The 22,579-nt window shown below is 44.3% G+C and overlaps 1 protein-coding gene across 1 annotated transcript in view; it reads right to left on the reverse strand.

Annotated features, from left to right (window-relative positions):
* TMPRSS7 (transmembrane serine protease 7) overlaps positions 1-19,256 on the reverse strand; it is a 41,858-nt gene extending 22,602 nt beyond the window's left edge. Inside the window, exons 1-6 of the mRNA XM_090031596.1 lie at positions 19,126-19,256; positions 15,407-15,474; positions 13,242-13,435; positions 12,310-12,348; positions 8,085-8,313; positions 2,305-2,435 (exon numbers count right to left, since the gene is read on the reverse strand). Of these exons, the coding sequence (XP_089887722.1) occupies positions 2,305-2,435; positions 8,085-8,313; positions 12,310-12,348; positions 13,242-13,435; positions 15,407-15,474 (661 nt within the window). The 5' untranslated portion in view covers positions 19,126-19,256. The remainder of the gene's footprint in view (positions 1-2,304; positions 2,436-8,084; positions 8,314-12,309; positions 12,349-13,241; positions 13,436-15,406; positions 15,475-19,125) is intronic.
* Positions 19,257-22,579: the final 3,323 nt, after the last annotated feature.

A 22,579-nucleotide genomic window follows, 5' to 3' on the forward strand; every position in this document is an offset into this window, starting at 1 on the left:
CAAAAAGAAGTCAGAATTACATACTACATATAATATCCCCTCCCCCTGCCTCCCTCCATACACATGCATACACACGGAAGTGGTATAAAAGAACCTGCGGCTCTCAACCCTCAAATCCCAGGAATGCCATCACTGATAATTTGCTGAATGTCTTTCACAAAACAGAAAGGTCAGCAATTCATGCAAACTAATCAGTTCTCCACAGCTGCCAGGAACAACCTCCATTCAATTCACTGAACTTCGAAAGTGGCCCACACAAGCCATTGTCTCTATTTAAAGGGGCCCCACAGAATTGATCAGCCAAACCGTGTGTTTGTAAAAATAGATAACTTTTTTTTTTTTTTAAGTTTTTAAGTGTGGTAAACCTAACATTAAGAAATCATATTCACTGCCAAAGTGACCTGATTCCTCACTTCCTCATTCCTCTGTGCAGTGCAAGTGGTTTGATTTCTGTGAAACAGCCTCCACTTGAAATAAAGCACAGCATTTCAGGTTGTGTGGTAATGTGTGTGTTTTTAGTTGTTGTATATTGTGGGAGGGCGGGGTGGGGGGGGGGGGGAAGGACAGGAAGAAACCCCTCCCCCCCATCATGTCCAGCCCGTTGCCTTAAGATTTTTTTTAAAAGAACCTGTAAAACCAGTGTAGGGATTCTGGAGCAAATCCTGGAGCACTGGCCATCTTTTATAGCCAAGACTGCATGTCCAGGCTGCAGCCATAAGCCTGGGCCCCTTTTTGCTGTTTCACCACTATCGCAATTTTAGCCAACCTGTGTGGGGCTGAGCACTGAGGCCTGGATCAACAGATATGCCACCCAACATATGGCTGGGGTTGGTATAGGCCTGGTCAGCTTTTTGCTGCCCAGTCCAGGCCCAGCAAGATAGGCCTGGGACTCCTTTTGCCCCTTTTGCAGTTGGGCACTAGTTGTAGTTCAGGGCCAACCAAAAATAGACCTGCCCCCTTTTTTTGTCTCACAGCTGTTAGGTCTGTGCGTAGCAGTGTAGCTGAGACTAAATGTCCAGGCTGCAGCCAAATAGGCCCGGCGCCCTTTTGTTGCATGTTCAGAGCCTGGTGCAGGACAAGCCTGAGTGCTCCCTTTATTGTCTTACAGCTCTTGTGTCTCAGCCTAGCTGTGCTGTTGAGCCCTGCTGTACATTTGCTGTATGTGTGGGCCTAGCTTTGGGCCTGGCACATGTTGTTGCTTTTGAGCTCTGGTTGGCACTGGTTGCAGTTCAGGCTCTTTTGCTGTTTGGCTGCCTTGTCTTTGAGTTCTCTTGCAGTCTCCTGGCCCATAAAGGCAGACAAAAAAATAAAATAAAATGTAATAGAACAAACTCCCCAGACAACTATGATCAAGTGACTCTTGAACCCAGAAAGGAAGATGAACAGACATGGACTATAACACTAGCACATACATTTGTCCTTTTTTTGTCCAAGCAGAAACAGAAATTAAGATACTGACGATTATAAATGCAGTCACAAATTTTAGTTTTAATACTGAATATTTAATGCTCACTACTTTCATCTTTAAGACTGAAAAGCAGAGGCTCCAACAGCAGGGAGCAGCTACAGAAGCAATGTAAATGGACTTATGTGGGAAGGAGAAGGAGCGATAACTAATTTCCGGATATTGACCCCAGTCAAGAACTCTTTCCCCCAAACTTTGCTCTGCAAGTCTCCTTGGGACAAGATGCATCTCCTTCGGTGCATATATACAGCACCTAGGCACAACAGAGCTTGGTTGGATGATTCTTAGGCTGAAAACAAGAAAAACCACTAGATGTATCCAGACATAGAATTTTTATGAAATTTCTAAATGGACAGCAGCCCTTAAGTCATTCAATTTTGAACCTACAGCATTTTTCTTGTAATTATGGAGATTTCCTTTCAATAAGATAAGAGGTAAGAAGTATTTTGTTCACTATGCTATAGTTACCAACTGTCACTTAGGTAATACAGCAACATCTCCATCTAGTGACAATCAGGAGTATTAAAGATGATGGGTTGGCAATGAAAATTCAAGCATTTTTCTTTAATATACTTCCTACCTACTTCACATAACAAAACCTAATCCAAAACAGAGGACAACAAGAAAGGATTACAGGAAAATAGTCCCAGTGTCAACAAAACGCATGAAATAAAGAAGAGAATATCATGGAAGGAGGTAGGAGGGGAAAGATGGATTAAAAAAGAAATCAATCAAGGGGCTGCTAATTTAGGATTCTAAAAAAGCATTGGCTCTGTACTCTTGACTGGCTTCTCCATGATAAACACACTTCATTAAAATAAATAAATAAGACGACTTACTTTCTTGTGCAATGACCTCAAAAAAGCCATGGAATTTCTTCAGTTTCTGTGTTTGTGTAGACTTAAACGTAACCAGCATCAAATTATTTGTAGAAACAAATGACATTAAGGAGTTGGTTGGTTCACATATTCTAAGAGAAGGGAAAAAATGACGAGACAAAAGGAGTTATTTTTAAAAGCAGATTATGCTTGTTAGGTTTTTAAGTTTCTACTCAAAGACTAAAACCCCTACTTACAAACCTATGTTGCTAACCACTAGGAAGTGTGGTTGAAATGTACTGAGAAAGTAGTGTTATGTAAGCATGCAGTGGCCCTATCTTACATTTACTATGCTTACTTTATTAGGAATATTGGACCGGAAGGGACCCAAATGTGTCAACATGCCTACCCAGTCCTCTGTAACTGGAGTCAACCATGTAACAAATGTTAAGTCCAAAGTCTCCATAAAGAACATCCAAATTCAGCCCTTCCACCCACACACAATAAGCCACCTCTCAGTAACAAAGTTTCAATAGCCAAAGGACACATCCAGATGAGCCCGCAGGTACTTCTTGCAGCATCTCAAACCCCTTTGAGATGCTGCAAGAGGCGCATACAGAAACGACAAAATGAGACCCTTGGATATCCAGGGGTCAAAAAAAACCCCACACAGAAAAAAAGTAGGGCAGGGCAAAACCTAAGGCAACCGGAGGCTGGGTGCTCCCTAGAGACACTCTGGCTGGCAGAGCATCTCTATGGTTAGTCCTCACCCATGAGGGCAGGCAGCATGCCAGCAGCAGGGAGCTGGACCCAGGCTCCACTGCTGGCAAGTAAGGGGTCAAGGGGCTGGAGGAAGTGGGAGGGGACCATGGAGGGGGCCCACCAGCCCCACCCGCTCCCTCAGCCCCCCAATCCTTACCCTACCTGGCCCCACCCCCTGCCTGTCTCCTGACCCCCTGATCTTCTGATCCCTTCCCTGCCAGCCCTAGCTCCCCCCAACCTTCCCTTCTGATCCCTTCCCCACCCGGCCCCATCCCCTCCCAGCCCCATGAGCCCTTCCCTGCCTGGCACCAACCCTCTAGCCCCCTGAGCCCCTCCGATCCCTGCCCCCCACCCCAGCATCGGGGGACCCCCCCAAAAGAAACCCAACCCCAGCACTTACTGGCAGCTTGAGCTGCCATCAAGGTCACTGGGGCCCCGGCCACATGGTGCAGGGCAGGGTGACAGCCCCAGCAGCCCCAGCCTGGGCCCTGCTGCCCCCCCGCTGCCCTGTGCTGCCCAGGGAGGCTCTGCCAGGAGGCCCTGGAGCCCCACCAGGCCCTGCTTAGTAAGTAGAGACTTTTTTTTTTTTTTTTTTTAAGTGCCAGAGGCTGGGGTTGGGTGGGCAGCCATTGGGGGGGTATGGGGGAGCAGGGGGGCTGGGGAGTACAGCCTTTGCAGGGATGCTGCAGGACCTGGCAAGTGATGAGGCCAGGTGGGGCATGTGGGTCCTGGGCGGTGGGGGTCACAAAATATATATTCATGTATTCATGAAAGGTGTATTTAGAGTTCACTTCATTATTATGATAGAGACACTGATAGTCTTCCAAATTGTTTTAACACTGTAGATTTATCAACAAAACATTGGCCAACTGATCACTGTCTCTCTCTCTTTATAGTGGTCTTTTATTTTAATTGTGGAGGAAAGTGGATTTGGGGGTATTTTACAGAGTGACTCTGGTATTTTTTTTTTTTTTTTTTTAAATGAGGGATTTTTCAGTTTTCCAACAGGGAGCACCAGAATTCCTGCTAGGGAGGCTAGTGGCAGGACCCTGCCTGCTCAGAGCTGGCACTTGGACCCAGCTGGCTGTGGCTGACCCCCTGGCCAAATGGGGCCAGGAGGACATGCTTTGACAGTTCAAAGCAGGTCACCACACCCGAAACATCTTCTGGGCAATAGCTGCCCAGATGGCCAGGCAAGGGGGCACACATGGCAGTATTGCCACACAGAGGCCAACCCTGCAACCACAGTCAACTGGCAGCTGACACAGAGGGGCAGATGCCTCTACTAGCTGTGCAGTCCCCATCTGGGTCTGGCAGCTACACAGCAGGTCACAGCCAGGCAGCACCCCCACTGCCAGACTGCTGCAGTGGGTAGAGGGTGCAGGGAACTCTCCAGGCTGCTTCAGCAGTCCAGCTGGCACAAGGGGTAGTGTCCCCAAGTACCAATTGGCCTGGCCCCAGAAGCTCCTGAGGGTGAGTAGCCCTGAAGCTACTTGCCAGGGCAGCTTTTTGTACTGATGGGGCCAGGACAAGGCAGCTTCTTATACTGCTGGGGACAGCACAGGTGCTGGCCCCAGTCTCTAGGTCCCCCTGGCTGCAGATCTGGGGGGAGCCAGGCAGGTTTATTTTGCCCCAAGTGGCACAATTTGCTCCTCAACAAAGTGCATGTTCGAGCACATGTGCTGAGGCAAAAAGCCCCGGCTCAAATTTGCACCGCTTCTATTTGAGCTGCTGCAAGCACATGTGCTTGCATGTATGGATGCACCCAGAGAGCCAGACAAACCAAGGGCACTCCACTAACACCTTGGGTCCATGGAATGGCAGGGAATTTAAGTTAATGGTCCCAGATAATCTCAGGGAGTAGAACATGTTCCATGCTACAGACGAATGCAAAACCTCTAGTGGTCCTCAGCAATCTGAGCTGGCATAAATTCGTTCCTGACCCCGTATCTAGTTCTCAGTTTACCTCTGGGCATCTGAGTATAGGAATAGCCAGGCTTTTCTCAGCACTGCTAGAAGCATTCTCTGGTTTCTCAAATATACAGTCATATCCCCTTTCTGTCTTCATGCTCCTAGGCTAAACAAACCACATGTTTTTAATCTGATCTTCCTAATGCCCCTCATACCCCTCCTCTGCATCTATTCCAGTTTAAATTCATGTTTTATTTGATGCAGATTACCAGAACCATCCACAATATTCTAAACAATGTCCTACCAATGCCTTTAACCAAAAGGCACTATAGCTTCACTGTTTCTACTAAAAATAAAGTTAGCTAGTACAATGTTGAATCACATTCGCATTTTGGGGTTGTCATATTGTACCTTATGGTATCCTACAATCAACACTATATCCTGATCTCACTTCTTTTCCTCTATGGCTTCCAAACTGTGAGCCTGTGGATAACAAAAATTCTTCATATTAATCTCCAAAGATAAGTAAGTATCTGCACTTTGCGCAATTTATTCCATTTCTATTATTCTTGTCCACAATATTCCCTCTAATTGTTCTGGTCCTCTTTAGTATTGGTGATTCCTCACACTGTTGTGTCCTCCATGAATTTTGGAAGAGCACACCTGAATTTTGTTAATAAGAATTGAGTGCACAATACACAAATCACTTCTGGTTAATAGTAGAATAATTCTTTTGTCCATCCCTGACTCATTTGATCCTATAGTTTCTAGTTATATCTATGCTTTCTCCATGACCTGTTCTTACAAAGAGTTTCAGCTCTCACCTCCACAATACGTTTATTTCTCCTAGTCTGTTGCTACACAGACCCAAGCGTAGATCTGAAAGGGCTCATCTCATGTCAGGTAGTAACAGAGTGGTGACCTGAACCATTTCCCAAATGCACATGCAATTCTCTGATTTCCTAAACATTTCCATCCAGGTTCATTTATTCAGTATTCACTTCCTCCATCATTCTCTCACTCATCATACACACATCTTTACACACCACCCTCTGATGTCCAATAGTATTTGACCATTCTATCAAATGGCTTAAAAATGTATGTGGTCTTCAGACCTTTTTCACAATAGTTCTTCACCTTCTTTAACCCTCCTTTCTCCCAGATGTTCACTCAGTGCAGCTGAGGGAATGGCAGAAATGCTTGTGATAACTTGTTAATACCCTTTAGGTGTTCTCTAGCAAGTTTAAGGACTTTGGCTCCCTCTGAGATTTCAAGTCAAAAAGATTAGATTCACTCAAACTTTCACAAAGTAAATTCTCTTCTTCCCAGATCAAATCACATTATCAAAATTAAATTTTGTGTTACTGGATTAAAGGGGAGTAACAATAACAACAACAGGATGCTTTTAATTAGAGATAGACCAAAAATGTTGATGCAACAAGACCATGATGAAAATAATGCGCTTTTGTCACCTTTCTGAGAAAAAAATAAAAATTCATTAGTCCCTCTTCTTGAAAATGGTTCTCTCAAGGAAGAAATGCTGCATCACAAATTTTCACAAATCAAGTTATGGCAAAAGTTAATAATGCTGTTGAACTGTTTGGCATACTGGGCTAATTATCTCAATCAAGTTTCCAGTGGATAGTTGCAAATGCTCTAAAATAAATATCAGATCTATTAGCACCTGGGTTTACATTCCCTAGATAGGAAAAAAGATATAATGTGCTGCAAACTTCAGGTCTTCTTCCTCTTCCCTTTAAAAGGTGCTCCTTACAGATCAGTTGAGTCATTATGGGAGGCGATAGCTCAGGTGATGCCGCCACTGACCCCATTACACCTGCACTCTGGATTTATTATTTGTGTCGTGGCTGTTCTTAGAAGACCTTCTCAGGTCTCAGGAACCCAGTGTGCTAGGTGCGCTTGGAACATAGAGCTAGAGCAAGAACACAGTCCTTGCTGCCTCCAAAATTGCCTTGGCTTATTGTTTCATCTACTCTCACCACAATAAAATTCAGCACTCGACATTTTAAATAACCAACAGGGGAATTTTTTAGAATGAAAAAAAAAGTTCATTGCTTTTGATACAAGAAAGTACCATGCAAACTAAGCTAGTCAAGAGAACCAGACTGGTTTAAGAACTGCATGAAACTATCAGTTATCATCAGGAATCCTGGTTTTCCATTTCCCATGGAAAAACAAAAAACCACAGATTTCCCCTTTTTATCAGAGAAAACATGGATTTCTCCTTTTAGCGGAGAAACCTGTGGATTCCCTGCTTTTGCAAACAGTCCTGAAGGCTGGTTGAACTCCAGCCCGCAAGAGCTGTTTGCAAACAGGGCAGGAAACCCCCAGGCCTGCTTGGAGGGGTAGGGCAGGGCCTGAGGCACTCAGCCACAGCTCCACTCAACTAAGCTTCAGTCTTCACTCCTGGAGCCTGAGGTAAGTGGGGCTTGCAGGGGGCTGGGGGATGGCACTGGCAGTGCTGGGGGGGTGAGGGCAGGAGCTGGCCCTGCCCCCACCAGAGCAGGCGGCAGCAATGAAGGGGCTGGCTTCATGCTGCTTCTGCTGCAGATGCCTGCCGTTGAGGGCAGGGAGCTGCAGACTTGGGTCCCTGGCCGCATAGCCCTGCAGCTGGGGGCCCCCACCAGCAGGGCTGGAAGGCAGGGGCTGTGGGTGGAGGCAAGAGGTATGAGTAGGGCGGGGGGCTGTCATGGGGACAATAAGGGGCACCAGCAGGGTTGGGATGGCTTTGGGGGCAAGTTAGGGGCACCAGCAGGGCTAGGGGGGGACTGCAGGGGTCTTTTAATTTTAATAATAGAGTTTGTGGTTTTTAAATCAGAGAATGTGATTTTTTTGTCAGAGAAAACCAGGGTCCCTGGTTATCATACATTTTGCTTTTGCATATTTTCTGTGCTTCTGCATCTAGTTAAATAATCATCATTTTTCAAAGGAGGAATTCAGCTCTTTCATTCACAGTCCACCATTTTCTAAAGATCATCAAGTGTATTAAAAAGTAGCTGTTACATGACACAAGATTTACAAAGTCCCAGGGAAAACACAATTAAAAAACCCCCAGCTAATAAAGAACTTAAAGAATCAAAGATTTCTTGTTTAAAATATATACATACCGGTATAGTATCTTACTTTTGATTGGCATCAGAGAGTCATAAATGGTCAGCGAGTCTGTGATACAGTTATCCGCTTCAATTTGAATAGATGCTATTGAGAGACGGATTAGATGGCCAACTAATGCAATCAGTTTGAAATAACAGATCATCATCCCTGAGGTAGCAGTGATATCCAAGGGGAAGTGCTGGTGCAGGTGATCAGCATACAGGTCATATATGCAACTTGAACCTGTGGAAATATAACATGATCAGTATGATTTATTCATAACTCCTTGGTCAAAGGAAACTTGAGCTACTAGAAAATTTTAATAAAACAAAATTATGATGAATATATAATAGAATCAACAGCTGCAAGGGTAGGTGCAGTAGAAGTACAGCTGTTTTGTAAAGGTGCTTCTTCCACATTAAATATGAAGTAGGCCAAAATTCCAAGATAAAAACCAACAAGGTTTAAATGCCATTCTTCTAAAGAGATCACCCTGTTCCAGGAGAGAAGTTAATAAGATTTCTTGTCTCTATGTCCATTGACTTTTTTAGAAGAGAAAAACTTAATCTGGTTACATATCGTTCTCTTAAATGCAAAAATTTAAGTCAGGGTTTTGTGAAACACTTATACTGTAAGACACACCTGCATAAAGCTTGTCTTATTTCAGTTTTGGTTTTTTTTAATTAAAATTTGGGACTCCCTCATCAAAAATTACTACTAGAAAGTAAAAATCTGATTTTAATGAAGCAGAGCCAATTTATGGTTTTGTGGTCAACTATGTCAACTCTTTAGTTCCAATTTCCATTCAAGCAGCTTTTGGATATTCAATTTGATTTTATCTCTAATCTAAACAAAGTTCCTTAAAAGAAGAAAAGGAAAATAAGTTAAATCAAGATGGATGTAAATAAAATATTAACAAAAGTGTCTTCGACATTAAAAGGGTAGTCTTACATTATTAAGATTACACACACACACACACACACACACACACACACGTATCTCCAAAAAGGAGTATACCTCCTCTGCTCAGGCCTGTAGGGGGCTGTCAGGAAAGCTAAGGCGGACATAAAGCTAGGACTCGTGTCCAAGATCAAAGATAATAAAAAGTCCTTTTTCAAATACATAGGGAGGATGAAGAAAGCACCGGGACATGTGGGGCCCCTGCAAGATTCTCTGGTCAATCTGGTGGTTGCACCAGAGGAGAAAGCAGGCCTCTTTAACCAATTCTTCATCTCTGTTTTCTTGGGCAGGGACTGGTACTTCCCCACCGTGATGCAAGACAAACTCAAGGGGAACGCCTCCAGACCTCAGGTTGGGAAGGACCAGATTAGAGAGCTTCTGGAGGGGCTGGACATGCTCAAATCAGCAGGTCCAGATGCTCTCCACCCCTGGGTGTTGATGGAGCTAGCAGGGGTTATTGCAGGGTCTTTGGCACGGCTTTACGAGTGCTCGTGGTGCTTGGCCCAGGTGCCAGATGATTGGAAGATAGCCAACATGGTCCCCATCTTTAAAAAAGGAAGGAGGGAGGACCCGGGCAACTATAGGCCCATCAGTCTTACCTCAATCCTAGGGAAACTCTTTGAGAAGATCATCAAGGAGCACATCTGCAATGGGTCAGCTTCAGGGATGATGCTCAAGGGCAACCAGCATGGTTTCAATAGGGGCAGGTCATGTCGGAACAACCTGATTGCCTTTTATGATCAGGTCACAAAAGCATTGGATGCAGGTATTGCCATGGACGTAGTCTTTCTGGACTTCAGCAAGGCCTTTGACACCTTCTCCCACCCCATCCTCATTAAAAAACTAGGCGACTGTGGCACTGATGCCTGCACAGTCAGATGGATTGCAGATTGGCTGAAGGATCATACTCAGAGGGTGGTGGTGGACGGGTCATATTCAACCTGGGGGGGAAGTGGGCAGTGGAGTCCCCCAGGGCTCGGTCCTTGGGCCCGCACTGTTCAATCTCTTTATCAGCGATTTGGACGCTGGGGTGAAAAGCAACCTGTTTAAATTCGCTGATGATACCAAAATTTGGGGTGAAGTGAGCGCGCTAGTAGGGAGGGAAAGATTGCAGCAAGATCTGGATGGGTTACAGGGATGGGCTAACAAAAACCAGATGCGCTTCAATACTGACAAGTGCAGGGAGCTGCACTTGGACAGTAGTAACCAGCAGCACACTTATAAGATGGGAAACTCCCTTCTTGAGAGCACGGAGGCAGAAAGGGATCTTGGAGTCATTACTGACTCCAAGATGAACATGGGCTGACAGTACGAGGTCACAGTTGGCAGGGCTAACCGGACCTTGTCGTGCATCCACAGGTGCATCTCAAGTAGAGCCAGGGAGGTGATCCTCCCCCTCTGCGCGACGCTGGTCGGGCCGCAGCTGGAGTACTGCGTCCAGTTCTGTGCACCCCATTTCAGGAGGGATGTGGACAACATGGAGAGGGTCCAGAGGAGGGCCACTCGCATGATCCGGGGACAACAGGGCAGGCCCTACAATGAAAGACTGCGGGACCTGAACCTGTTCAGCCTTCACAAGAGAAGGTTGAGGGGACACCTGGTGACAGTCTATAAACTCAGTAAGGGGAACCAGAGAGGTTTGGGAGAGACCTTGTTTCCCCTAGCATGACAAGCAATAACGGTGACAAGTTGTTGGAGAGGAGGTTTAGTTTAGACATCTGTAAGAACTACTTCACGGTCAGGGCGGCTTGAATCTGGAACCAACTTCCAAGGGAAGTGGTGCTGGCTCCTACCCTGGGGGTCTTTAAGGGGAGGCTTGATGCCTACCTGGCTGGTGTCATTTAAGCCCAGTTTCTTCTCCTGCCCAGGCAGGGGGTCAGACTTGAAGATCTACAAGGTCCCTCCCAACCCTACTTCTATGATTAATTATTATCCCCTTGAAATATCAATGAAATTATCACTAGAGTATTATCTAAACGAGTGAAAGAGAAAAGCTGGGAGAAACTGCAACTGAAGCAGCCAGTAAACCAGTAGTGAATCAAAACAGGGGAAGGAAGCTATTTATAGGACTCACTTGGAACACGTGTTCTTGAAAACAAATGCCATGTATTTTTAGGGGTAATGAATAATGGTCATATGCCATCCAATTTGCCACAGTCTCAGTTAACACCTCACATTATTTGTGCATCTCTTACCAAGAGCCACAAAAAAGTGTTTGATTAACAGTTATACACATTTCCCCCCAACACTAGAAGAAAACTGGAAGAATGAATTGACTACAATAACTATGTGGGTCATATTATTAGGGAAGAAGAGAGGGTGGTCCTGAGAGGTAGCCAGAAACCCTGGACCGTGAAGGGTACAGGCATCCAAACTTCTATTTAGGATCTTGCTCTTGGTGTCCAAATTGCAGCCAGGAATGCAACAGTGTGGCATCACCACAGGTTTTCCCTGACTCTACTGCAAGTCTCTTCAGGGTTTGACTAGCACAATCTAATACCAATGACCATCTGTACTCAAATGCATACTGATTATATGTTGTAGACGAAGATAAGAACATGGCATCTCATTTTTTTTTCCTGTAAGTGATTCGGTTCCTAAGAGAGTCTGAATGTAAGTTTTTGCATTGTGTGCTCCTCATATTCCCCTTTTTTTCCTTCCTCCTCTAAACACCACACACACACACAACTAAATCCACACAAATACCTCATAGGTACACAAAATCAACACCACTCTAGAAATGGACTACCAAAAAACGCACGTATTTCACTGGATCAGTCCCACAAGCAGTTTCCTCACATATTTAAAAAGCCTATAAGAACCACTCCAGAAAATCTCCAGTGTTGTTATAGCTCACAGTCAAAGCTAAGCAGCAAGCTAATTCTGGCAAGGCTTGGCTGATTTATGAGTAATAGTGTGAGATCGAGTTGAGATCTGAAATACTGTTAATAAATAAACTCAGCACAATTCAGCTGTTTTGAGTCATTTTGGTTTTCATTTTTATTCAGATACTACACCAAGGAAATTGTTGAGGGAAAGGAGTGGAGAAGGTTGGAGCATTTACCAACTAAAACAGCCCCAGCAATATCCTCAGAGAAAGGTTGCATATGTTTTGCCACATACGAGACTCCCATTGACACCAATGGCACCTCAACACATACAAACCAAGGCTGAAATTGAGCCTTCTAGTTTACAACAGATGGAAACACACAGGAGAAAATAGCACATAGTGAAACTATCCCCCATCCCTTAACCAAAATGGATGCTCGTGAAAGGTACCTGTTCCAGTTGCTGAAGAATAATCTGATCGAAGCCCAGCTGCATAGGTAAAAAAATTGAAGTGAGCCTTCTCATTTTACAAGTAAATCAACATCCATAATTTAAATGTACCCAAACCCATGTTACTTCAGTAATAAACACACTTTTTGCATACCCAAGCAGCTGCAAAGTGAATAGCTGCCCTGGGCCACCTGCCCAGTTTATGTCAGTTCAGCAAGCAGCCTTGCACTAGGTGTTTCCCCAGGTAACTCAGGCCTTAAGGCAGAAGAGACTGCATATTTTCAGTAACATTTGAATGAGGACCTGAGATGTACAGAAAGAGGCACCCAGGAGAAAGATTGTTTGGCGCAAGACTGTGGTGCACTACCTCAGGTTTCTGCTAGGAACAGCTGCTTGTAAGCAGTTTGTGATCACCTTTCTTCAAGGGAACAGAATTTGTGTACTCTTTCCAAATAAAGAGATTACCCCAAGAAAATATCTAATTTGGCTGCACCCATACTGGATGCAGTTAGGGAAGCTGCTCTGAATGCAGAAATAGGTCACTGGAGAGGCAACTCCACAGCTTGGTTTTTCAATCTCTGTAACAAAGTAATTTTTATGTTACATTAAGGGTGCTACATTTTCACTTCTGAGGAAGCCTTAACACTGTAAATTTGTCACGCTTGAAGAAATAGTATAATCCAAACTAGGCTTGGATAGAAGTGGTGAAGTTGACTCCAAAAATAGATACCATTTAGGAGCCTTTGGGCTTCATCGTCTGAGTTCTTCTCTCTCCTTAACTTTGCTTCAGCATAGTGTTCTGCATCTTAATATAAATTCATTTGGAGATAGAGGACTGGAAATAATAAATATTTGTAGTAGTTGCTCTTCTAGGTCAAAAGACTTCTGATTAAATTACTGCATGAAGGTTATGGACACACTCAAATACTGACCACTCAGAACAATGGAATCCATGTCCACTGCAAGACCTTGAAGACTCCCCACAGAAGTCCGGTTGACAATACTCGTCTGAATAGAGTCCTTTAAAATGGCAGCTACACAGTCTTCACAGAATACTTGGCCTTTTGCTGGTGGTACCACAAATACTATCCAGAAATGAATGAGAAGGCCTCCATTGTTGTTGTTACTGAAATAAGTATTAAAATAGATTCTGACATATTGTGAAGTTTCTCAGGATTGGTACTCTTAATGTAGGCTTCTGGCTAGTAATTCAGATGAATGAGAGTTCTACTTTTTAAATGACCTTACTCTTTTGACTCATTGAGCCTATTTTCCCTCTTCAAAAACACTACTTAAGACCCTCAACCAAGCAGCTGATTTTCAGAGGGCTGGCATATTTTTACTAGGTCTAGTGAAAATCTTTTAATTGACTTGAGTTGGAGCTGGAATGTACTCAAAAGGAAGGGAATGAAAATGATTATCCCCATGTCCTTAAACAACCCATCTCCATCATCCTGAAACAACTTCCAAAAGTATTCAATTGAATCTTAGGCCCTCAACACTCTTATCAACCCAACATCTCCCTGCTCCATTGTGTGGTCATTATGGCCTGGTCCTCACCTGAAAGTCATATTAGCATAACTATGTAGGGTAGAGATACAATTTAAACAATGTAATTATACCTGTACAGCCACGGTAATATGGATGCAGCTATACTGTTATCAAGTTGCATAACACAGCTATACTTCTTTGTCCTTCCCCTGGCTGCAAAAGACAGGAATAGGAGCAATAACCTCAGACTGTTGCAGAGAAAATTTAGGTTGGAGATTAGAAACAACTTTCTCACTGAAAGAGTGGTCAAAAAGTTGTAGAATCTCCTTGGAAATTTTCAGGAGCAGATTAGATAGTCAGTTGGCTGAGATGGTTTAGTCAGGGATGATCCGGACTTGAGCAAGGGGTTGGATTAGATGACCTAATGGGGTGCATCCAGATGAGTGTTCATGTGCAGTTTGTGATGCTGCAGACCCATCCGCAGTGCCGTAAGCGTGGTGCAAATGGAGGCATTTGCTATGCGGCTAATTTGCAGTGTGGGGCTTTTTTGACACAGGGAAATCCTGATGTTAAAAAAAAAAATGCACAGCAGAAAAAAGCAGGGCAATGCATGAAACCAGAGCCTGGCTGGCCAGAGGCAAATTCCAGTTGCCAATCAGGCTCCATGCACCTGGACCACCACCACTGGAGCCCTGAGAGGGCCCCAGGGCCCCAACTAAGGCTGCTAGGGCAGGCTGGTGCTGGTCCCAGCCTTTAATACCCTGCCCAGGGCAACGTGCTGCACACCAGAGCATGCATGCACAGGCACTCCCCGAGGACAAGTACCAGCAGCATAACTATGCGCCACTGCTATTTGTCCCCAGGGAAATGCATGTGCATATTCATCTGGAGGTGCCCATGATGTCCCCTCAGCCCTACTTTCCTATAATCCTACAGATTTAAAGTACTTTTATTAGTATAACTGTGTCCATATTGGAGTACTGTACAACTTTAAGTATATTGTAGTAAAAATTAAGTTGTTCAACTTTTGTTTTACTAAAAGAGCTACCAAACTCCAATAGGGCACTATTTCAATTCAGTGAAAGATTTGGTTCAGTTTAATTTAATCTAGTTCCTAGAAGTCATGCATGAAACTAAAACAGACCCAGTGCAAACAGATAAGATAATGTACACATAGCCTTTTATGCTGATTCACAAAATCAGCCTCATGAGTTGCGACATCCCCAGTATTTCAGTTTATAATCGTTTCCCTTGCCTCTCAAATAAGGTCCAGTGCATCAGCCCGTATCTACAAACAACTTTGCATTGCTAAGTTTAAACCTGCCTAGTTAAATGGAAGCAAACACCCGTACACAGCCACAGTCATCCTAAAGAGTTATAGGAGTTCAGCTTACCCCTAACTTCCTTTAATCATTTTTAAGAGTCTGCAAAGTTTCAGTGGTCTAAGTAAAGATCCAATTTCTAAAAAGAGCTAGTTAGAAAAGCAACTGCATATAATGGACCGAAATTCCAGGAAGAAGTCATGTAAAACTAAGCTTGCTTGGTGTACTTACTCCTGTATTCAGGGTCAACAAAACCAGAGAACAATTTCACCACTGAGCTTTACCTGACATCTGAAACAATGGACTGCTTATAGAACTTGGAGAAGACAGATGTTGTATAAACCAAGTTCATCTGAAAGAGAACAAAGTATTATTTCTTTGGGTCAATCAGGATCCATAGCTCTCAGAAAGATCTTGAGGAAATAAGCACATCCCAGTTTTCTGTACACACATTTAACAATTTGTGGTGATGATATAATTGCAAATTCCCTGTGATTTAGCAGCTTTTAGCAAAGCATTTTCATCACTAATACTTGCTTCCTTCATGTCTGTCAAACAAAAACAGTCTCCACCATTCAAGCAGGCTCGGCAGTTGTGCATTTAAAGGTGAGGTGTGATCTGAAGTACGATGCCCCCAGTTGTGCTTCCTGGCATGCCACACATTCATGGCAGGAGGTGTGATTGTGAAATCAAGCATCAGATCCCATCACACCATATTGCAGGTGCAGGGGGAGCCAGAGATCCTGGGCTCCCTCAGCACAGGCAAATAGCAAGCTCCCACTGCTGGGAGCCAGGATCAGCAGATCAGGCCCCAGCTACGGGCACCTACCATGCAGCTAGGAGTCGAGGTCAGCTGGTGGGGCTCCCAACCGCGGTGAAGTAAAACTCTTGATTCCAACTGTGCCCCAAAGGCTGAGAGCCCCCAAGCTGCCACTGCTCCCAGTGGAAAAGGCATGTCAGAGTCAAGGGTTCCAGTGCACCCCTATAGTTGGAAGCTGCAGCCAATAGCAGCCCTCAGCCTCAGGGGCACATAGGAGCTCTTGACTCTGACAGCCCCCCAAAGCTAGGAGTGGCAATCAGCTGATTGGCACACTCAGCCTTGGGAGCGCATGCAAGTCAAGGGCTCTTATATGCTCTGGAGGCTCAGCCTGGCCACATGTTCAATTAATGACATGATAGGGACCAGCCATAAACGTATTGGACATATTTTGTGTAATAATTTTGTGACTTATTCTCTGTTGTATCATGACATTAAGTGCATTAACTTGTGGCTGGGTACTACTTAACACATGATTAACTGGTTAATCACATCTTAGGTGTAACATGTGCCAGGGGCTTGTGACAGATTTCACACTGGTAGCTAACCTGTCTTGTTCTGAAGAAATTTCCAATCAGTTTACGGAAAAACGCTTTGCCACTTGGATAAAGTCTGCAACTCATATGAGCATTAAATAGGATGATGCTTCAAGTAAGAATATTCCAAAAAGGCAGCTACAACTTGGAATGGCAGCTGGATTGTTTGAAGAAGTATTTTGCACTTTGCCACTAGGTGGCATATGCCTCAAGAGATCCGCAGCTAGTTAAAAACTGTAGTCACAATTAAATTCAATACAGCTGCAGCAGTGGCTAGTAGCTGAGGTCTGCCTCCTCCTTTGTAAAGAGCACGCTAATTAAGAGCCTGCAAGTCAAAGGGCATTGTCTTTGCTCATTACCTCTCCAAAGCAGGCTTAAAAGTAACTGAAGAGTGTTTTGTTTTTTTTACTGAGACATCAAGAAGTCAACCTTAAAGGGCTCCCCCACTGCACTGCAGCTCCTGTGACAGCCATACACCTATTTGGAAGCTTTTATAGATTCATAGATGTTAGGGTCAGAGGGGACCTCAGTAGATCATTGAGTTCAACCCCTGCCCAGGGCAGAAAAGAGTGCTGGGGTTAGATGACCTCAGCCAGGTGCATGTCTTGTAAGAGCAGGTTAGACAAACATTTGGATGAGATTGTTTAGGCTGGGATGATCCTGTTTTAGGGGGTAGATGATCTCATGAGGCCCCTACTTTCTGTATGATTTTCCATATTTTTGAGAGAACTTGGAGACAGCAGTTAACAAAGGGGTGTCATATCAAAAGTGCTGCAAGAAATAAGTAGACAAATGAGTTCCCCTTCTCTAATTCCCTTTCTAATACCTGTACAGGTAGGGATTTTTTTTTTTCTATTGAATGGAGAAGTCAACTGAAAATGCAGGTTTGGTCATTCGTGAATTCACCCAAGTTTCAACTAAAAAAACGCAACAAAACAAAACGAAGCCACTTGGAGCTAGAATTGAATCTTCAGCCAAATACAGGACAAATATTTGAATCTAGGTCTCCCACATCGCAGGAAGGTAATCTCTAAATCCATTGCACCTAGGTGGCTCTTACACCACCCCTCTGGTTGGAGCTGTTTCACTTATGTACAGTAATGAAATGGTTAGTGCAACAGAAGGCAAGATATAGAAAAGCATGTCCTAGGCTGCTGGCAAGAGCACTCACTCCAGCATAAGTCTGGTGAGAGATGGAGTACATTGTTCCTGCTGTGACTGACCAACACTAAGCATTTGGGGAATACCACCACTCTTCAGGCAGGCAAGTATCAGAAGGCAACTAAACATATCTAGCCCAGCTATTAAGCTGAAAGCAAACACCATCTTCTAATTAATATTTCAAACTTAAGGTTAAGTATCAGCCAATTCCTCAAGTGTTACCTTAAAAATGACTTTGTGGGGTTCTTTGCTGGTTTCTCATTATGATCTGATGAAGTGAGCTTCATCCCATGAAAGCTTCTGCTATATGCACACATAGACCCCTGGCAGATGTTCATTTAAAGGTGTAATGGGACCTTGGCCACAACCCCAACAGTAATACCTCCTTCCATGTATATGTGCATAGCAGGAGGTGCGATTGCGGGGTCAGATCCCAGTGTGTCCCTATTGCCTGTGCAGGGGGAGCCTGGGATCATGATGGAGCTCCAATGTGCTCCTGAGGTTAGGAGCATCAATCAGCTGACTGGTACATCCAGACATGAGTGTACCAGAAAGATAGGCTCCAATGCATACCTAAGCTGGGTGCACCCATCAGCTGACTGGCACTTTCTGCAAATGGGAGTGCGCTGGAGAAAAGGCCTCCGATTCACTCCAGTAGCTGGGAGTGCCCATCAGCTGATAGGTGCTAGCCAAATCAGCAATTTAATGTGCAGTAGGAAACAGCCACAAACTTATTACACATTTTGTGTAAGAATTTTGTGGTTTATTCTTTTTTATTGTGCCATTAATTACAAGAATGTGTGGCCACATTACCAAAGACATGATTAATCAGTTAATCAGAGGCCTTTTCTCCAGCGCACTGCCATTGCAGAAAGTGCCAGTCAGCTGATGGGTGCACCCAGCTTGGGTATGCATTGGAGCCTATCTTTCTGGTACACTCATGTCTGGATGTGCCAGTCAGCTGATTGATGCTCCTAACCTCAGGAGCAGATTGGAGCTCCATCATGATCCCAGGCTCCCCCTGCACGGGCAATAGGGACACACTGGAATCTGACCCCGCAATCACACCTCCTGCTATGCACATATACATGGAAGGAGGTATTACTGTTGGGGTTGTGGCCTAAGTGTAACATCTGCCAGGGGCCATGCATAGATGCGCGCGCGCGCACACACACACACACTTTGGTTAGTTTATAAGCTGCAAATCTACTCTATGTTCTTTTTACCTTCCAAGCCAAAAAAGTTCACTAGCAGCCCTAGGATTGCAAGGTTTGTGAGCTTGTACAAACTTGTCCTGCCTTTAGTTTGCCAGAAAAGACTGAATGCAACCAATTCTAGCCTGCTTCCAGTTAGCAAAACTATTTGCAGCTTTCTATGGAGAGCTACCATCATTGCAAGAAAGGGTTTTTCCTCAATGCCACCTTCTAACACCACCATAACCCTCCCAGTTTTGAATTGTTTGCCGGTTGAAGAACATGCTGCCTCTTACCACTTGCTGCACGTTCTGTGCCACCGACAGGAATTCTCTTGATTCCTTCCGCCTGTGTTCTGGGAGAAACTCTATGTTGGCAACACGAAATAATCCAACAAAATACAAAGCATCTTCACCTCCTGGCTGAACTGTAAAAAAGGAAGGGATCCCCTTCACTTAAACAGCATCAAAAAAGACAACTGATAAAGTTCCAGTCCAAAATCAGTTATTTATTTCCACAGCAGGAATAACCCTACTGTGGGACCTCATAAAGAAACAGGGCTGGAAGGGACCTCCAGAGGTCATTTAGTCCAACCCCCTGCCTGAGGGAAAATCATCCCTCTCCAAACTATCCCATACAACCATAACCTAAATGCTACATAAGACTACCCTCAAATTTGACACAAGACCTAACAATCTAACCTGCCACAGGTAAAGCAGGGGGACCATGGCAGCCAATGCCCTGCTTCCATATTGTTTTCATGAAGCAAGCTATGTTTTATAAAGAACGTTTTATGCAATGAGCTCATTGCACTCTAAAGAACTGTGACCAAGCAAGCCTCAAGGCCTCTGTAATGCACATTTCATAGACAAGGAGCCCAAGGCACAGAGCCAAGATAATCTCACTGCAAGTGGCAAATGTATTTACCCTGGTCTTTCCCTAAAGAGCACAGCCATCCTTTCCAGGTAAAATAAAAACTGCAGTTTTCTACAGGCATATTACTTAGAGTGTACCTTTTGGCTGTAACCTGCCTCCAGCAACTATGTCTACCAACAACCAGAGTGGGGCAGAAGGAAGGCTTTCCTGGGGGGATCTAGTTCTGGTTCTACAATCATGCTTGTCCTCATCTGGTTTAAATTTGGCACCTGACCCTTTTTTCAGTATTAAAACCTATGTGCAGACCTCAAGAGAAATGAAAAGCAGAATGAATCAGTCTATGGTGGGCTGCCTGGAGTTTTTGACAGACAGCTCCTGACTGGCTGCTGGGAGGGCAGCTACCCATTTAGTCCCTCCTGCAGCAGCCTCTAGGCCAGCCCACAGTACTGACTCAGGTGTGCTTTGGTGAGCCTCATGGTTCCTGCACTCTGCTTTCCTGGTACCTGACCCCAGTTTGGCTTTGTTCCTGGGCTCTAGCTTTGGATATCCCCTTGGATTGGTTTCCTGATCCCCAGACCCTCTTTTCTTGGTTTTTGGACTCTGGTTTGTAGATTTCCCCCTTGGTTCCAGTTGCTTGCTGCCTCTTGAACTCATTAACCCTGGATTGCCCATTGAATCCAGTTACTTGCTCCTTGATTCCTCCCCCAGATGGAGCCTGTAGTTTGGCTCCAACCCTTCCCCAGTGGCCTAACCACTAGGACACAGGCAGCCTTGCCCAAGCCATTATACTCTTGGCTTAGACCTTCCTGTTCCTAATCGTAATCCTTGCAATCACAGGACCCTCAGCACTATAGTGAAGGCACCACCAATTGTATGATTCTGGAGATAAGGAAGGAAGGTAGGGTCATACGGACTGAATACTAGCAACATTGAGTCCAAAGGAGCACCTCTGCCTATTTAGACACACTCAACAAAAAGGGAACTTTCATACATCTAAGGTAGTTGTTTCTCATCAATCAGAAATGCTTCTGTGCTATCATAAATAGCGTCAGAACAGATAGTTGAGTACGTTTCCACCTCTTATCTTCTTCCCCAAATTCACAAACTTTAGATATTTTCTACATTAGAAACAAAAGGCTGTGCAGGCCTTGCTAAAGGATGAAAGTAGGGGTCCAGAACTCCCTAGGCATGCCAGCATCAGTCAGCTAGGCAGCACTGAAGTTGGCATCATTCGCACTAGGAGAGACTACTTTGCCCATCTTTGTAAAGGATGACCAGCACCTTCACTGATTTTTCTCTGGCAAGTATTATGTCTAAACTTCAGTTGGAGAAAAAGTCACTGTAATGTTGGTTATGAAGATGGCACTAAACCATCCTGAAGGTTCCTCTTAAACTTAGTTCAAGTGCATTTCAGGGAGTCATCCAGAGTTATTTGAAACTCTAAGAACAAGTAAGTGTCATCCAGAACAGTGATGCATGAAACATGCCTGAGCTGTCAGTAACTCACCAATGAAGAGCCACAGTAAGGTCCAGGTTATAACACCTATGACAAAGAGAACCAGGGTAAAAAGCATTATTTTATTTTGCAAATTCCAGAACGTTGGTGTCTTTACTTTCCTCACAGATTTGGATTTCATTGCAAGTATCTTCTTGGCCAGCTTCTCTTCTGTATTTACTATTTGGAGTGAAATATGTGATACCTAAAATAAAAGGGGGAAACCACAATGAGTTATGAAGAAAATGGAGACCGTCAAACCACAGCTTTTGTTTTATTGGTATTCAGAGATAAGTGAATAAATGAATTTTCCCCCTGTATAACATTACCTGTAAAATGATCATAATAATCATTGTGCTTGTAGGTAGGATCCTCAGTCATGGACTGGTAATCCACTATGCAAGACAACTACACAAAACAACAAAAAGATGGTCCCTGCCCCACAGGCTGGTCAATCTTAGCATCAGTTATTAAACACTCACTGACCTTGTGCATGTCTACTCACAAAAGGGAACACCCCCCTCCCACACACACCCCACTAGTGCCGTCTAGTGGATGCAAAGTTGATTTATTCAGGTAGGCACCTGTACATGAGCAGGAAAGCTGCTCTGACATGTTATAATTATAGCACGTCAGAGCAGACTCAATTAACTGATAAAGAGGTTAATGGAGTCTGCCGGAGTGTAGTAAATTACAGTGCTCCAGCAGCCTCCTGTGTCTCGTGTATTATAGCCACAAATATTTCCAGCGAAATAACGAGTTCTTACCAGAGGGCAGGGTAATAGTAAGGTCATGATCTTTTCCTCAGTGGTGGTGGGGAAGGGTAACAGAGCATACCATATTTTCTTCACTCTCAGATACATGCATTCAATAAATAATAAACCATACACCTTGTTTTTGGAAGACAGAATTTGGGAGGGTGGGAGTTTTTTCCAGAGTCTGTTTGACTGTGTAATATAGATGCTCTGTATTCCTTAGGAATACAGAGCATCTAGGAAACATTGCACCAGAAAATTCCTGCTGCCAGCTGCCTCATCCAGACCTTCTCCTATATACTATCGGGACATTCTGGGTGCATCTCCATGTGTCGCCATGGTGATGTTGTTACTGCACCATGACTTAGCACTTCCAGAATATACTATACCGGGGGAGTGCATCACTATGGTGAAGTAGCTGCGGGTCACATGTAGACACCTGTGGATGCTACATCACTGTAGTGCATTGCTATGTTGACATAGCGTCACATGTAGGCAGACTCCAGAGCCTTGTGAGGCCAGTAACAAGACTATTAATTCTTTACTGTAAGTACTTCTTTATATAACATTCCTGTAAAGTAAGTGTTGTTCCCACGTCACATGTCTCATCAAGATACTACCAAC

The sequence above is a fragment of the Crocodylus siamensis genome, chromosome 1 (assembly GCF_052110815.1).
Source record: "Crocodylus siamensis isolate JL-2025a chromosome 1, ASM5211081v1, whole genome shotgun sequence".
Taxonomy (NCBI): Eukaryota; Metazoa; Chordata; order Crocodylia; family Crocodylidae; genus Crocodylus; species Crocodylus siamensis.